Source organism: Penicillium alfredii (assembly GCF_028826965.1).
Source record: "Penicillium alfredii strain IBT 34128 chromosome Unknown utg000010l_segment0_segment0, whole genome shotgun sequence".
Taxonomy (NCBI): Eukaryota; Fungi; Ascomycota; class Eurotiomycetes; order Eurotiales; family Aspergillaceae; genus Penicillium; species Penicillium alfredii.
Window position 1 is genome coordinate 1,069,611 of NW_026622707.1, and position 15,879 is coordinate 1,085,489.

Consider the following 15,879-nt stretch of genomic DNA (forward strand, 5'->3'; position numbering starts at 1 on the left):
GTGGACCTGGTCTTCTTGCAATATCCCCCCATTTTTCTGTGTTTACTTTGCCATCCCATCCCTTACCCCTCCAATCCGCAGGCGGATCCGCAACAATGGGCCGCGAAGACCAGGTCGAGGAGCGCGAGGTCCTTGATTCAATCTTCCCTGATGAAATTACCGGTATGTGCCAATTGCGATGTTGAGGAAAGAATCTGAAATGTTCTTTTTTTGTTCTCTTACAGTGCCCGCTGACTATAAACCCTCCCGTACCTAGACCTATCCGACACGGCATACAAAGTATCAATAACCCTCGACAACCCCGAAAATGACAGCGAGGAAACAGAGCAACCGGTGATATATCTCGAGGTATCATACCCACCGGATTACCCCGATGTCGCGCCAGACCTCAACATCACTCCCCCGCCAAATGCGCCGAGGAATTCTCGGCTAGATGTCCAGGAAGATCGCGAACGGCTCCTCGAAACCCTGCAGCCCACGATCGAAGAGAACATGGGCATGGCGATGGTTTTCACTCTTGTCAGCGCCCTGAAGGAAAGCGCCGAGCTTCTCATGGCCGAACGGGCGAACGCCGTCCAGGCCGAAAAGGAAATGGTGGCTGCCAAGGCCGAGGAGGAAGAGAACCGCAAGTTCCAGGGCACGCCGGTGAACCGGGAGACATTTTTGGAATGGAATGCAAGATTTCAAAAGGAGATTGAGGACGAGGAGCGGCGGCAGCGTGAGGAGAAGGAAGCAGAAGACAAGAAGAAAAAGTCCGGGAAGGAAGAAAAGAAACTCACTGGCCGACAATTGTGGGAGAGAGGCCTGGCTGGCAAGGGCGATGACGAGGATGAAGAAGACTCTATGCCGGCGGTGGACAAGCTTAAAGTTGCTGCTTGAGTGGATGCATAGATATGTGAATATGACCATTACCTCACTATGAAAATATTGATTCATTGGACTGATCTATCTCTAGCTGCTTGGGATTATGGGCATCATGCTCCTAGTAGAATCATTGAGGGTTGTGGTTTCTGTAGAGAAAGTGGTTTGGTCCAGGCAATGAATGCCCTAGGACCCTCATTGTGCGGCAGCGGTCTGGGTGCCAGTGTAGAAGCCATTTCTTTCTGGCTACGTGCCATTGAATCGAGCAGTGGTGCTCGGAGAATGGCCCTGCAGGTTCATGTATCGAGCTCGAGAAGACGGCCAAGGCCTTGATGGCCTCGGTAGGTGGCTTCCAAGTGTCTTCCCTCCTATGTATGACTTGCATCGAATCCTGAAAGGTCCGAAGAAAAGTTGCGACGAGACAATCTCTGTTTGAGAGACTATTCCTTCAACTGCCGCAGACGTTCTTCTTCTGTCTTTGCCAATTCCCGCTCGGCCAGCACGATCTTCCACATACTCTCTGCCATCCTCTTATGCTTCATGTCCATCTGGCTGATGTTTCTGTTCACTTGGTTGATAGACAGCTTGATATCTGCAGTCCACGTGGCCAGCTCGTCAAAATGTGTGAGCGCATCCCAGGAATCTTCATCCTGGGCGAAAAGTAGCTCCAGCTGCAGCCGGTCCCGCCGCTCAATCCAATTCCAGCGCCTCTCCAGTTTGTTTCGCAAAAGGCCGCTGAGATTCCGGGGCTGCGGCTTCTTGATCCGCAGATATGGGATTCCGCGCGCATTCACAAGGACCGGAACCCTGCGCTTTCCACTCACGACCGGCCGAGGACGCGCTAAGATCGAGGGGGTGTCTGGCCGCGGCCGCGCAGTTTCCTCCTGGTGACGAATAGACTCTTGTTTCTGGGCCTTTCTGGGCATAGGTGGCTTGTGGACAGCTGCCTTAAGCTTGGCTGATTTAATTGCCGCTGTGATCTCCCTCTGCCTTGTCGCGTGCTCATCTTTCAGAGACTTGGTTTGCGCCAAGAGTGTCCTAATCCGACCCGCATCGTGTTCGCTTCCTCGAGATGCCGATTCGAGTAAATCTAGAGCCTTTGCGTAAAGCGACGAGAGACATCAGCGTGAGCTTGAGCTTGTGGAGCTGAGCAGGGTTCTCCCGGGGCACGTACCTCGTAGCCTGCTTTTAAGGCATGTGTCGTCTGGGATGGGCTCTGAAGACTTTTGTATTTTTGGAACTTTTGTCGAACGAGAGACTTGGTCTCCTTGAGCCACGGCGCATTACTGGCTGAAGGAGCGCATTGCCGAAGAAGTGATCGATACAGTGCCAAACCTGGGGAAAAGAGAGGGCGTCAGCTGAGTCTCGAGTCTCGAGTGTAATAAAAAATTGTGCCTTACATGCAAATCGATGAACCCCAGAAAACTTTGGAACTACCACCTTGTGCATTCCGAGATGCCGCAGGCGGTTTGACTTGAATCGCGGAAACTCCCTCAGCGCCGCAGATAGTCACGGCCTCACGTGATATCTGATCCATACAACACTATGCAGTTCAATCGGTTGGGAATTGGAAAAGAGCAACGGGTAATGAAAGATAAATCATTCACAATAGAGACGTGTAAGTGATATTTGGCGAGACTAATGCGTTTAAGGAAGATCGTGGGATGTGATTGATTTAAGCTTGTCCGAGATAACAGTAATGATTCTCGGCCAAGTCACACAAGATATTTCGTCCATCAGAGCGTACAGTTTTGTGATTTTGTTGGAGCATCTATCATCTGAAAGTTGATGTTGGAGAACTTCACTCCCCCAGGTAGGTGTCCGAGATACGAATGCCTACACCTGTTACACTAAAGGCCTAAGAGATGGCTACTCGTCAATGATGGATTGAAAATGGGCTTCAGGAGAAACCACGCCGATGCTGTCATGCAGGGACTGTACACGCTCTAAGGGATTCAGAGAAGAAGCAAATAAACCTAACCAAAGCCGACCATAATACTCCAGAATCCTCCTGAACGGTAGGGAAAAGATGCAGGTTCAGAAATTCGAGCCTTCCGCGGGCTGCGGCAGCTTCTTGTGTTGGGGCAGAGCCATGTATCTAGATGGGTGTCAGCGCAATTGACCCTCCAGATGGCTCAGTAATAGGGAGCCATACCGTCTAATCTCGATCAGAAGAATCTCCATGTTATATTCCCGCTTCCACTGGGCAAGGCACGGAAGCTTCGTTGGGTCCACCTGAATAGCAATGACTCAGCTCATGACTCTTGATATAGTGTGGTGTCTGCTGGAGGTATACCTTTCCTGACTGTTGGTCCACGCACGGAAGATTGACTCGTGAGACAAACTGGATGCTCGGGGGGTTGTCGGGATAGTCGGGTCCACAATGAATGTTAACACTATATATCCGGTTTTCGTGCACGCTCTATACCAAGCTAGTTAGTCATGCGCACAACAGTATTTCGAGGGTAAAGAGGGTAACAAACGTGGGGTGGGCCGAGGATAGTGCCATTCCAGTTGCTCATCATCATATCTTCGCCATCGGCAAGACCATAGGAGCAGGCCTCTGAAATTGAACAAAATGAATTAGCGATCTATCACCCTACTGAGGGGCTGTCAAATGGTCGAACCTGCGCCCAGTCCTTTCTCGCCCTTCTCCAGCTCCTCCAGGAGCCTGAAATTTCTCGGGACTGTTGCTGTCATGATGGATGAACACAGTCAGAAATTGAGCAAGCTGCTGGTATTAGATCAGCGCAAAGAAGAGAATAGAGAGAAAGTTGAAACGGACAGAGGAGGGGCACCTCCGGCAGTTGGGCAGACCGAGTTTGTCACGTGCGATACGGCTTATCGGGCAACCCGGAGATGCCACGGGGATTGTTGATTCCGCCTTCACTGGGGAGACCACAGTCCATGGTATCTTCAAGATATTGGTCCTTGGGCTTTGATTAAATTGATTCGACGTGAAGCTGATTGTTTGACCCGAGTCCTGCAGCTCCTTGCATTGTTGACGGGATCCCGGATATGCGGACATGCTCTAATCCCGCGATCCTGGAATTATATTGGAAATGTCCTCCCAATTTTTGCAGACGGAGCTTGCAAACCTGATCCAGGAGTCCAGGAGAAAGAATTCGGACCTGCGACATGTGTGTTTTTCCTTCCCGGGAAGACATCTTCGCGCAAGAATCACTGACCAGGAAACATGATAGGCCGCAGAGCAGTCGCTCAATGAGCTCAAGGCACTGCCTTCCACTTCCGAAGCTCAAATTGCAGCGGGTTAGTAAAATTTCTGCGAGATATGTGGACCTGGGAGATGGCTAAATCGCGACAGATCTGGTTCGCAAACCCAACTTTGTCGAGCCATTCATCATCGCGTGCCATACTCGACATGCGAAGCTTGCGGGAATTGGCGTGATTTGTTTACAAAGACTGATCGCATCTCGCTCGTTGCCTTCTCATCGTCTGAAAGATGTCCTCGATGGACTGGGGGAGACGACAAACTTGAGTGCGTGACCGCGCGTAACACCAATTCAAATTGTTACTGACCTTTGCCAGGCCTTGATATTCAGCTCAAGATTTTGCAATCTCTGCCTTCACTTTTGCAGTATTACTCCAATGACCTCAGCGGCGAACTGCTTGCGAGCACGTTGGAAATATGCGCTACTCTACAAGCAAGCAAGACCATGGCGGTCTCTAGTACTGCGGCGGCCACACTTCAGCAATTAATGGTCTCAACTTTTGACAGAGTCGCGAGCGAGGACCGTCAGTATTGAAGTCTGCTAAACTATCCTTTGAACCATGACTAACTTGGTACCGCAGAGCTTCCCGATGATGCCAAATCCCTTACTACCGTCACAGTTGATAGTCACACAGTCGAGATTGGGCATTTTGCATATGATGCTCTACAGGTAATTATCCCTCCCTATTTTATATTTCCTGTGATACTGACTTGACTATCAAGGTGTTGGATGATCTCTGTCGTCTCGTAGATGGCGAACAGTTACAGTTCCTGCGCACAAGGACCCTGTCTCCGGCCTTAGTACTGGAACTCATTGAAAGCATCATTGTCAATAGTGGTCGCCTCTTTGTAGGACACCCTGAACTCTCGCAAGTGCTGCGGGTTCGCCTTCTTCCATCGGCTGTGCGTTGTTTATCTGAAAGAAATTCTTTTGCACAAACTGTGCGAGTCGCTCGGATCCTTCTCGTACTTCTGAAACGTCACTTGTCTCTTCTGACAGCAGAATGTGAGATGGCACTTGGATTGCTCACTCATCTCCTTGAACCGGATGCAACAGCACACTGGAAACGAGTATTGTGCATGGAAGTTTTTCGTGGACTGTACGCCGAACCGGGAGTTGTGCGGCTTATCTACTCACTGTACGACGGCGAACAAGGAAGAAAGAATGTCCTCCGTGACCACATGGCATCGCTTGTTCGACTGGCCTCAGAGAAACCCTCATTGATTGGACTCAGCAATCAGTCGACGGTACCTTCACGTGCCGATCATTCCAGAACCACTACAGAGGACCAGATCACCCTTGAAACGGGAGGCGTTACCGGGGTCATTGGGACAACTGCTTCCGCAACCGAGGCCAAGGTGCCCGGAATCAGCAGCCAGTGGAGTGTGGTTCGCACGCCGTACATAGAGCTCCTCGACAAGACGGATCCACCTTTCCCTCCGGATACTTACATCTATAGCCTCATTCTAAACTGTCTCAGCAGCTTTGCGGAAGGGCTTGCAAAGTTTATACTGCCATTGACGGTGCCAGATCTGAAGTCAAAGCGCAGAAACCGACTCATGGGTCCTGACGCAGGACCTGATTCGGCCAGGTCCTCTCAAGACCTCCAGGCAACTGACTCAGGCCGCGTGCAGTCTAGCCCAGTATCGAGAAAGCCCCCTGTCCCTATCAATCCTTTGATCCTACACTCTCACATTCAATATTCTGCCATCAAGACCTGTGCCGGGATCATTGAGCACTGCTGGCCTGCTGTGCTCGCAACCTGCTCTACATTCTTGCACGCCTCTTTGGATGATGAATATTACCACAACCTTGTTCGGGCCTTTCAAAAGCTGGCACATGTAGCGGGTCTCCTGCGCTTGTCTGTTCCTCGAGATGCTTTTCTGACAACCCTTGGAAAAGCCGCTATGCCTGCGAGTACAGGCAGCTCAAAGTCGGCGACCCCTGGTACACCAACTCCGAGTGGTTCTCAGACAAACGACAGTTCGCACAAAAGAGGAAAGAGCACTGATTCTCGCACCAACTCACTGCCACTGGACTCCTCAACCTCAGCTGTCGAGGGGTCATCTCTGTCATTAAGCACGAGAAACCTCTTGTGTCTGCGAGCTTTACTCAACCTAGGAATCGCATTGGGACCTACATTAGACCAGTCGGCCTGGTCTATTCTTCTTGAAACGCTGCAGTATACCGGGCTGGTAATCAGCGTCTCTTCAAGCGCAAGGGTCAAGTCTGCCAGTGGCTCTGGAGAGACCACGGGCAATGATATTCCTACAGCTAATCTTGGCACGGAGGTCATTGCCGTCCAAACAGCATCTGCCAAGCTGTTCGAGAGCTCCAGTGATTATCCTACTGCGCCCTTCGAGGAGATGTTGCTTGCTCTGTTGAGTTTATCTGCATTCACTGAACAGGTTGAGCAGCAAGAAACCCCCAGGAGAGTCTCTGATGCACCTCGCTCGCCACAGTCCTCTCGGTCTGGCCGCTTGCATCAGGGTGCACGGCGAGTATCGCATAACATGGGGAAGTCAAGGATGCAGGACCAAGAACTGAAGTTCGTTCTAGACAAAGGAAATGAGCTAGCAAAAGCAAACCTTGAGAGGCTGTCGTCACTTGAGAAGGAAGAAGGCAAAGCATGGCAGCTGCTCACAAAAAGCCTCATTGCTGTCTCCGCAAATATGGAAACCAGCCCAAATCTCCGTCTGCAGGCTAGTGGTATCTTGAATACTCTCGTGTTCTCGACTATGAAGCAAAGAGATGACCTTGATGAAGATGCCCAGAATGAAATCCAGATGAGGAACTTGCAGACGCTCAAAGACCAGGTAGCCTCGCTTTATGCGTCGGATCTACCATTGGCAAAGACTTTGCCAGCAACCGTGATCGAAATCCACGAACAGAGCTTGGACGTGCTCCGAAGCATCTTGGAGCAATATGCCGAATCGTTCAAGGACAGCTGGATTCTCGTCTTTGATTTAATATCCGGAGTTTTTCAAGATTCCTCGTCATCCCGAAGTGAAAAACCGCCGTCCACGCCGACAGAGCGTAAGGCATTTGCTCTTCCGGCCGGTCCTCGACTTGTCCGTGCGGCCTACAAATCCCTGCAACTCGTGGCTTCCGACTTTCTTGCCTTACTCCCATCACCCTGCCTCCTTAGCCTGGTGAACTCCTTCTCCAGCTTTGCGTCACAAACCCAGGATTTCAATATCTCTCTTACGACAACCTCGTTTTTCTGGAACGTCTCCGATTTTCTTCAGGGGCAGATCGAAGAGTTCTCGATTGAGAGCCATGTCGATAGCTCCGTCAGTGAACAAGAGTTGACCCAGTTGGCGCGTGATACAAATCCCTCTGTTTCCAGGAATTCTCTCTGGCTACTGCTGCTCCTGCGAATAGTTGATATCAGCACGGACAGTCGGCAAGAGATTCGAAACAGTGCCGTTCAGACGCTTCTGCGGATTTTTGATGCCTGCGGGCAACAGCTCTCTCCGAAAGCGTGGCGTTTGTGCCTGAACCGAGTTCTTTTCCGAATGGTCGAGGAAGTTAAAAGCACGCTCGTCCAGTCCAAGGACCAGCAAATCAACACGAAGCCTAGTGATATCAAGTCATGGGTGGACACAACAGTCTTGATGATCAAGGGCACGTCGAATTTAATCACGAACTTCTTCGAAACAATTGTACGCGATGAGAGTTTTGATCAGTCTTGGGGCCGTCTTTTGATGTACTTGCAAGCTTTGGTCGACCTTCGTCTGCTGGAGTTGAGCGAAGCAACGTTTTCTAGCCTCTCGGCCATTCTTGTCCGCGTGCAGACTCCAGCGGTTCTCAGCAAAGAGGCCCTTCAATGTGTATGGCTTCTGTGGGAAAATGGCCATCCAGCAGATGATGATGCTACACTTGATTTCGATAGACCCAACCAGGACGCTGCTCTAGCCTTTCTGCAGACTTTCAAACAAATTTACCGCCTCTACAAGGACCAACTCACCACGGAACACATCGCAAAGGTTCTTCATCATCTGCGTCTTCTTGTGTGGAACTCGGTGTCCCCGCCGTATTCTCCAGACGTTGACCGACCATCAGCAGTGCAAGCACTGGTCACTGATTGCATCAAAACGCTTTGTCTAGAGAAAGAGGACTCTCAGCCGGCTCTGCTCCATTGTCTTGCCGACTTGTCAGGCTCAGCGCTTTCAAAATGGAGTCCCGGCAGTGACACGAGGAAGCCGGCATTTGTGGCATTCTCGAAAAACACTATTGATCTAGTGAGCTGGTACATCAAGGATTTCGGTGTGAAGAAAGACATCTTCACCAATGGCGCCCTCGCGACTGCTCTCGAGCGGCTCAGTGCCCTGATTACACAGAAGTACCTGTGGCAAGGGAAGGATAAGGGCCCATTTTTGTGGCAGAGGGCGACGACAGCATCCCTGAATGTCCTCCAGGTGGTAGTCCCGCACGTGGAGCAGCAGTATGCGGACGCCAACCAGGCCGAAACGGCGCGATTCTGGCAGTGCGTCGTCGACATCACGCATGGAATTGTTTCTGCGCAGGGTTTCCAAGCGCAGCAGCTTCCCAACACGCGAATCCTGGCCGACGAGACGTTCGACATCGCAGCCTTCACCCGCCTGAAGACGCTCATCCTCCCGGCGCTCGGGGCAGCAGCCATCCCGGACTCGGTACGCCGGGACTTCGCCTGTGCGCTCTTCCACTCATCATTCATCTACGCACCGCACCGCTTCGATCTCCCGCGCACCGCGATCGAAACCGCCCCGCTGCACGACTTCTATCGTGTCCGGCCGGGCCGCACCTTCGACCCGCCACCGACTCTGCGCCCAAAGATGGCCTACGTTCTCATCGACACCCTCTTCGAGCTTTCTGCCAGCCCCGCCACCAATCCATCGCCGTCTGAGGCGCCCTCCCCACACACCTTGCTCGCCTGTTCCGTCTCTCCCTACCTCCTTCTCCGCTGCGCCGTCTCGCTCAAGTCCTACATCGCCGACCAGCCGCTGCGCGGCCTGATGCCCCAGCCCTCCCCCGCGCGCAAGGCCCTCCTGCACCTCCTTCTGCACGCCGTACATCTCAAAACCGAGCCCTCGGCTATCCCAGACCCGCCGGTACTTCAGACTGTCGCCGTCGCTACCAACTCCAGTGATGGCGCTGCTGTGTTCCATTTCCGAAAACACCTCGAGTGGCTGTATCCGCTGGTCGTCCAGGCTGTCCAGGTCGCTGGCAAGGAGCGAGATGACGGGCAGGTCCTCCGCGCTCTCGGGGATATACTGCAAGAAATCGGGAAGTTCGAGTTTCGCTAGAGTGAGAGAATTTGTTTTCATGATCCCCCTCAGGTACTTCATGTCTTAAGACAAATGTATTTTTTTTTTGGGTGCTCTGCATCTTAGTTGCTTCTTCCAAATCCAGGCGTCATGCGTAGAGAGCCCTTTCATGTATCTTTCACAAATAATTTGTTCGATGGCTAGTGTGTAAGTCACAAGATCCTCGGGGTCTACCCAGGTAGGAAGCGTAGATTGGTCAAGGAGATGAGAAGCATCCCGAGGTCCCGAAAAACGACATGAAAGACACGACAAAAGACGTGGCGACAAAGTAAAAGGAAATGGAATATCAAAGGGGCAGTCTCAGCTAAACGTAAGTCTAGAATGGACATCAAAAATGCGACATATGACCGCAGATGTATAGTTGTGAATATTTCGATGAACAGATAGTAAGCGAGGACGGTAAACTACAAGTGTGATATCGTGACATGACCGTGAGAGGGAACTCAGAACCGGTTCCATAGAATGAGGGTGTAGGGCAGGAGCGAGACAGTATGTGTTCAAGCGTCAAGGAAGGAGAGAGAGGCGGGTATCATAGAAAATGCGCCAGAAGTGTAAATGGAACACAGACGCCAAAAATTCGGCTCGAGCCTTCCACATCCAAGTGTCCACTAATAATTGGTTTGCGAGGTGACCAAAATTCTAAGATCTATGCTGCCGGCGGCGGGACGGCCTGGTTGTTTTGCGGCTGCGGCTGCGGAGCCGTAATTTCTCTCCCGGGGCCCGCGGTGGCCGAGCCCGGAGGGAGAGCCTGCTGCTGTTGCTGCTGGATGATCTGTTGTTGGATCTGCTGCTGCTGCGCAATCTGCGGCGTAGCGGCGATCTCGGGAGCTTGGCGGAAGAGAGCGATTTCAGACTGCTTGAAGTAACGGCGAGCATCTGCGATAGTCAGTCGAAGTAACCGAAAAGAAGTGTATAGAACAGAAAGCGTTCCGAGCCCCACGGGTGCCAAGAACGGTTTAGCGTGGGGGTACCACCAGACGGCAACGCAAGTCGGGAGCAGATCGGAGGCCCGATGGTCGCGACTGGTTTCAATAGCCGTCGGCTATTGGTAAATTACCAGAACAAAACAATCTCTTACCTTCGTCAATCAGCACCAGGCTGAGGTAGTATCTCGTCGAGTACTTCTTGTTGACATCCCGGAATGTCGGCGTCAAGTCGAATCCCCCCAAAAAGAGACGAATGGGAATAGTTTCACCTGCGACGTGTCAGTCATGCCCAAAATCTGGTATCCACCAATTTCTCCTGTTTAAAAGACAATTGACCCGGAGGAAAGGGTCAGTTACGAACCTCTCGAAGGCGAACCGTCCATTATCTATACTCATGTCAGCAACTGCTCGCAAAATGCTCGAACTCGACCCAGTGCTATCAGAATAAGCATATACCTCGAAGCGCACCAGCGTCTCGCTCTCATTATATTGGTTGGGCGGGGACCCCGTCGTTTCCCGGCGAATGATAGACAGCTCCATATGCTTGATCTTGAGCCGCACCAGCAGGAAATAAATGCGACCGACGATCACGTCCTTGAGATGATACTTGGATTTGGAGTATTCGAACTCAATATGCAGGCAGTCCTCGATGCCGACATCCATCTTGATGGGGCTGTTGGTCTCGGGGGGCATGCGATACGAGTACACCCACAGGTCCTTCTCCCGGATGACGTCCGCCATGCGCCGTGAGACAGTGACCTGGACAAAGTACCGTAGTTTGACGTTGATGCCATTGTAAGACTCATATTGCTTCTCGACGTTCTTGAAGTTGAAAGGGAAGGTTTGTGGGTGCAGCAACTCGCCGGGCGCAGCGAGCTCCTGGACAAGAGAGAGGAATTCGTAGTGGTTGCCTCGGTCGTAGAACATTTCTGTATGGATCCAGGCCGGTCAGTGTGGGATGACCTCAAGGGAGTGAATATGGGTGATAAACGAACCAATTGTGCCAATAAATTGCACCTTGATCCCAGTGTGCTCCAGTCGCTTGCCATCCTTGGGTCTGATGGTCACGACACCCTTGACGGACTCGCCGTCCATGTACAAGGGGACCCGCTCCCGGCGGCCCTTGTCGAGCTTGACATCGACGGTTTGGCGCTCATCAAGGCCATCGAGGACAACGTCGATATCGACGGGGGTGGAGAAGAAGAGGGACGCCATGATGCAAGGAGCAGCGAGTTGGATGTGACAGTCAACGAGCTGGGGGACGACAGCTGCCCGGTTGCTTAGTCAGCTCTGCCCATCTCTACACGCTCATCAGGTCCTCTCTCTTTTTCTCTCTCCTTCATTCTCATGACAGCAAGCAGGTTCAATCTTCTATGAAACTCGCTCAACGTGGATTATCCATGGGCTAGTGGTCTCTCCTCAGCCCGTGATCCACAGGGATGGCCTCACCCTGGTTCCAATCGGATTCCGCTTCCCGACTCCCTGGCGGATGTAGTTCCCCACAAGGAGGATTCCCCGGATTCTCTGATGCCTCGATGAAGCGGTGAGGATGTGTCTAGGTTATTCCGAGGTGGAAAAATATTCATCTCAAACATCTCGCCTCGCTTTCGTATTACTGCGTGCAGACCTACCCGAGTTGGCTGCAGCCACTTGTATTGTTTCTGAAATTTCTGGTATGGAACCCAGTAAAGTCGGACTGGCAATCCCTGCCCAGGGAAAAACGTTGGGACACAATCACGGCTTCGACAGCTCCCCGTGGGATATCGGCAAGTCTTGCTCTCGGGGTCGACCTTCTCGGGCCAGGCGTGGGCCGAAACTACATACGTGCATGCATACAGGTTATGGTATTGGAATTTCATGGAGTCCACAGCAATCTTCCACGTCGAAAGTGCAGTGATACTCCAATGTAAGTGTTGTATGTGTTTGGTACATAGAAACGAGGCCAGACTGGCGGTGTCTTTTTAGCGTGGGGGTTGCTTACCGCTGTACGATACATGACATCATATGGGATGTATGAATTCGCCGATATCTCGACTTGATATAATGCCAGGAGATTGAATAGGGAGATCAAAGCAAAGAGAAGAGGAAAGCCTCAATGGCTGCACTCCAGGTAGAATCAGCAACAACATCCTTACATCCTGGAGGGGATGCACCCCGGGTATTCAAAAGTTGGGGAAGGGCTGTGTCCCCCCACTCGGCGACTGGTTTCTCTCTTTTCCCCCGACCCACCGTTATATAACTACTTAAAAAACTACTTCTCTCCTGTCGCGCGCACTTCTTTTCTTTTTGTTCTTTCTCTTCTTTTTATTTACCCGTATGGCCCTGCCCGCAGAATCCATTATACCTCGCCCCTTTTTCGCGATTGCAAGTGGGAGCATCTTAGAAAACCGCTAGATATCTCGGTCACCGCGTATCACTCCGGCGTCATACACCAATTTTCCAACTCCCGGTCCAGCCGAGTTGTTCCCTGGAACCCTTGAACTCGGGTTGTCCCTTTCTTTCCAGACCAAAAACTCTCTTTCTCTTTCTCTTCTTCTTCTCTTCCTCTCTTCGCCATGCTCTCCGCCGGGGAACGACCTCAGCCTCCGGTCACGCCCGCGATTGTAAATCCGTCTGCGGTGCCCGTCAACAAAGCGCGCATGATGCCCAACCTCGCCCCCAACGCCGGGTCGTCCTCGACGCCATCGACCATGCTGTCCGAAAAGCGCAGCAAGCCCATGCACGTCCAGCACATCTGGGTCGTCACAGGGCCGGCCGGGTGTGGGAAAAGCACCGTTGGACATGGCCTGCAGCGGGAGCTGGGGGTACCATTCCTCGAGGGTGACGATGTACGTGTTAGGTGGACCATTCGGCCTCTTCTTCTTAACAAAATAAATCAAAGTGCAAGCTAATCATTCTCTCGACAACAGTACCACTCAGCCTCCAACAAAGAAAAAATGGGCAACGGCATCCCACTCACCGACGAAGACCGCTGGGACTGGCTCATCTCGCTGCGCAAAGCCGCCACCGACATCCTCGTCCCCTCCGATGCCAACAACTTCCGCCCACCCGCCGGCGTTGTCGTCGCCTGCTCCGCGCTGAAACAGAAATACCGCGATGTCGTGCGCATCGCCGCCTATGGCTCGCCCTCGGTCCAGATCCACTTCGTCTATCTTAAGCTCGACGAGTCCGTGCTCATGCAGCGCGTTCGCCAGCGCGAGTCCCACTACATGAAGAGCGACATGGTCCGGTCTCAATTGCAGGCGCTAGAGGAGCCGCGGGACGAGTGGGATACTATTACCATCAATGTCGAGGACTCGCCGGAGGAGGTGCAGCAGCATGTTTTGGATGCTGTTACGGCGAAACTGTCCGAGTATCTTTGAAATGCCTCCCCCTCTTCCCTCCTTCCTCTTTTTTTCTTATCTATCTACTGTGTCTTTCGTCTTCCATGGTGATCCCCGTGGGAGATTGAACCGGTTTGCATGGAGGGCTTACGCTGCTATGTACCTCCGCTTGGTGTCTTTGGGTGTTGGTTTTGTTTGCAGTCTTGTTTTGTTGTATATCATGGATACTCCCCGTATGATCCACTTGCGATCTGGCGTTTGAATCGGCTCGCATAGGGCTGCTCTCTTGGGATTCTTGACCCCTCATGCCTGCTTTTCGGGTAGGCTCCTCGATACCCAGTCGGGACGAATTGGCATGACAATTGTCCTTGCCTTTGATCAATCCGATTTTTTATTTTCTTCTTCTTTCGTCGTGTCTGTAGATATATGGATTCGACTCTTGTTTATACGGAAGTGTCTACAACACCACCCACATTTTAAGACTCAAGAATCATATGTTCAAAGCCATGGATCGATCCATGGACATGCATCATTTCATTTCATTCTATCAAAGAGTGCGGAGTTGCTACATGACCCCCCATCGTCTATGTCGCATGGATTTACCTCATATTCAGAAGCATAAGCTCCGGAGCCTCAATCAACTCCCGCACCTTATTCCCCATGCGCGCCATAGTCGCGCCATCGACCACACGATGATCCGCACTCCAGCTGAAATTCACCAGGTCCGCGCGCGTAACTTGGCCCGCTTCATCAAAGACCGGCATCGTCTTAGACCGCCCGACCCCGAGAATGGCAACTTCCGTTGGGACAATCACCGGCGCAACATACGTGCCCCCAATGTTGCCGATATTCGAGACGGTAATGGTTCCACCGCTGATATCGGCGGGAGTCAGTTTGCCGCTCTTGCCCAGGGCACTGAGCCGCGAGATCTCGGCGGCAATGTCGAAGATCGAGCGGCTCGCGACATCCTTGATGTTCGGGACGATCAGGCCCTGTGGTGTGTCCATGGCAATACCGATGTTGTGCTTGGCTCGCATGACTAGTTGCGGTTTGTCCGGGTTGCTGGTGTCGACTCGGGCATTGAGGATGGGGTATTCGTTCAGTGCTAGCGACACAGCTTTGACAACGAAGGGAAGGAAGGTGATCTTTTTCGGGTCGCGCGCGTCACCGGCAAGCTTCTTGCGGATGGCGGTGATGGTTTCTACTTTCAGCTCATCTGCAAATAGAAAGTGTGGGATGTTCAAGGACCGTGTCATTGTTTTGAACATCTGTGATTGAATTGGGCTCAGGTTCACCACCGACTCGCTTTGTCGGCCGTCTGGTGTTGGAGATAGTGGTGCTGGTGCAGGAGCTGGCTCGGCGCTGGATTCCCTCGCTGCAACAAATTTCAAGACGTCTTCTTTGAGGACACGTCCATCTTTGCCGGTCCCATTGACATCAAGGATGTTGACACTATGATCTTTCAACAGCCCACGGACTGCTGGAGTTGCTAGAGACGCATATCTCGATCTGGGCGTCTCCTCCGAGACTTCAGGAGCAGGCTGCGAAGATTCGGCAGCCTGAGTTCCTGCCGCCACTTCTGAGGCAGGGCTAGGTTCAGCAAGTACTGCTTGCGGCTCATGCGGCGGGTTGTCATCTGGATATTTTGCATCGTCGACTTCGATATCGCAGAGTGCCTTGCAATTCGGTCAGCTGGAGACACGCAGGTCAAGTTGAGATTTCCTGTTACATACTCTTCCCGTGGGCACCGTATCATCCGCCTCAAAATGAAGCTTCTTGATTACACCTTCGTATCTCGACGTAATCTATAACACGTCAGCGGCCTCTGCCCACATATTGAAGCCCCAGACGAAGAACTCACATCATCAACTGCCTTGTCGGACTGGTATTGGCACAGAGGCTTCCATTCCTCAATGTGTGCGCCTTCCTCAACATACCACTGGATGATCTGGACCTCGGTGATCCCTTGAGGGTTTTCAGCAAACAATTGGCACTCAGGTATTGATGACCTATAGGAACCTTACCCTCCCCAACATCTTTCAAAACCTGGGATTTTATCCCCCACAACGACGGGCCCGCATGAAATCCGCGACATCGTACCGGTGGGGTGGGAGATCGGATGCGGAGTAGACTCTGGGGTCGACCGGGTCGCAAGACGCGGGAGATGTTTCCCCCGCTACGCCAGATGCTCATGGTCAGAAGGCTCTGTAGGAGAAGAGAAATACAT

At 52.2% G+C, this 15,879-nt stretch overlaps 7 protein-coding genes across 7 annotated transcripts; 3 read left to right on the top strand and 4 right to left on the bottom strand.

Moving 5' to 3' along the window:
* Positions 1 to 95: 95 nt before the first annotated feature.
* On the top strand, positions 96 to 879 carry NUU61_007947 (RWD domain-containing protein; the record flags this gene model as incomplete). The annotated part of the gene is made up of 2 exons (XM_056658472.1): positions 96 to 162; positions 257 to 879. 2 exons carry the CDS (start codon positions 96 to 98, stop codon positions 877 to 879), a joined length of 690 nt encoding a protein of 229 aa, XP_056508765.1.
* A 422-nt stretch (positions 880 to 1,301) lies between these two features.
* NUU61_007948 (LYR motif-containing protein) lies at positions 1,302 to 2,310 on the bottom strand (the record flags this gene model as incomplete). The annotated part of the gene is made up of 3 exons (XM_056658473.1): positions 1,302 to 1,958; positions 2,036 to 2,196; positions 2,262 to 2,310. The coding sequence occupies 3 exons, from the start codon at positions 2,308 to 2,310 to the stop codon at positions 1,302 to 1,304; spliced, it is 867 nt and encodes a 288-aa protein (XP_056508766.1).
* Positions 2,311 to 2,898: 588 nt separating this feature from the next.
* On the bottom strand, positions 2,899 to 3,561 carry NUU61_007949 (E2 ubiquitin-conjugating protein MMS2; the record flags this gene model as incomplete). Its single annotated transcript, XM_056658474.1, has 5 exons — positions 2,899 to 2,959; positions 3,017 to 3,096; positions 3,158 to 3,283; positions 3,345 to 3,424; positions 3,489 to 3,561. 5 exons carry the CDS (start codon positions 3,559 to 3,561, stop codon positions 2,899 to 2,901), a joined length of 420 nt encoding a protein of 139 aa, XP_056508767.1.
* A 362-nt stretch (positions 3,562 to 3,923) lies between these two features.
* NUU61_007950 (uncharacterized protein) lies at positions 3,924 to 9,382 on the top strand (the record flags this gene model as incomplete). The annotated part of the gene is made up of 6 exons (XM_056658475.1): positions 3,924 to 4,001; positions 4,065 to 4,131; positions 4,187 to 4,360; positions 4,411 to 4,617; positions 4,675 to 4,763; positions 4,817 to 9,382. 6 exons carry the CDS (start codon positions 3,924 to 3,926, stop codon positions 9,380 to 9,382), a joined length of 5,181 nt encoding a protein of 1,726 aa, XP_056508768.1.
* A 667-nt stretch (positions 9,383 to 10,049) lies between these two features.
* On the bottom strand, positions 10,050 to 11,544 carry NUU61_007951 (vacuolar protein sorting-associated protein 26; the record flags this gene model as incomplete). Its single annotated transcript, XM_056658476.1, has 6 exons — positions 10,050 to 10,279; positions 10,375 to 10,425; positions 10,482 to 10,598; positions 10,691 to 10,715; positions 10,786 to 11,258; positions 11,325 to 11,544. The coding sequence occupies 6 exons, from the start codon at positions 11,542 to 11,544 to the stop codon at positions 10,050 to 10,052; spliced, it is 1,116 nt and encodes a 371-aa protein (XP_056508769.1).
* Positions 11,545 to 12,884: 1,340 nt separating this feature from the next.
* NUU61_007952 (gluconokinase) lies at positions 12,885 to 13,691 on the top strand (the record flags this gene model as incomplete). The annotated part of the gene is made up of 2 exons (XM_056658477.1): positions 12,885 to 13,157; positions 13,239 to 13,691. The coding sequence occupies 2 exons, from the start codon at positions 12,885 to 12,887 to the stop codon at positions 13,689 to 13,691; spliced, it is 726 nt and encodes a 241-aa protein (XP_056508770.1).
* Positions 13,692 to 14,251: 560 nt separating this feature from the next.
* On the bottom strand, positions 14,252 to 15,845 carry NUU61_007953 (uncharacterized protein; the record flags this gene model as incomplete). The annotated part of the gene is made up of 4 exons (XM_056658478.1): positions 14,252 to 15,328; positions 15,386 to 15,457; positions 15,514 to 15,617; positions 15,677 to 15,845. The coding sequence occupies 4 exons, from the start codon at positions 15,843 to 15,845 to the stop codon at positions 14,252 to 14,254; spliced, it is 1,422 nt and encodes a 473-aa protein (XP_056508771.1).
* Positions 15,846 to 15,879: the final 34 nt, after the last annotated feature.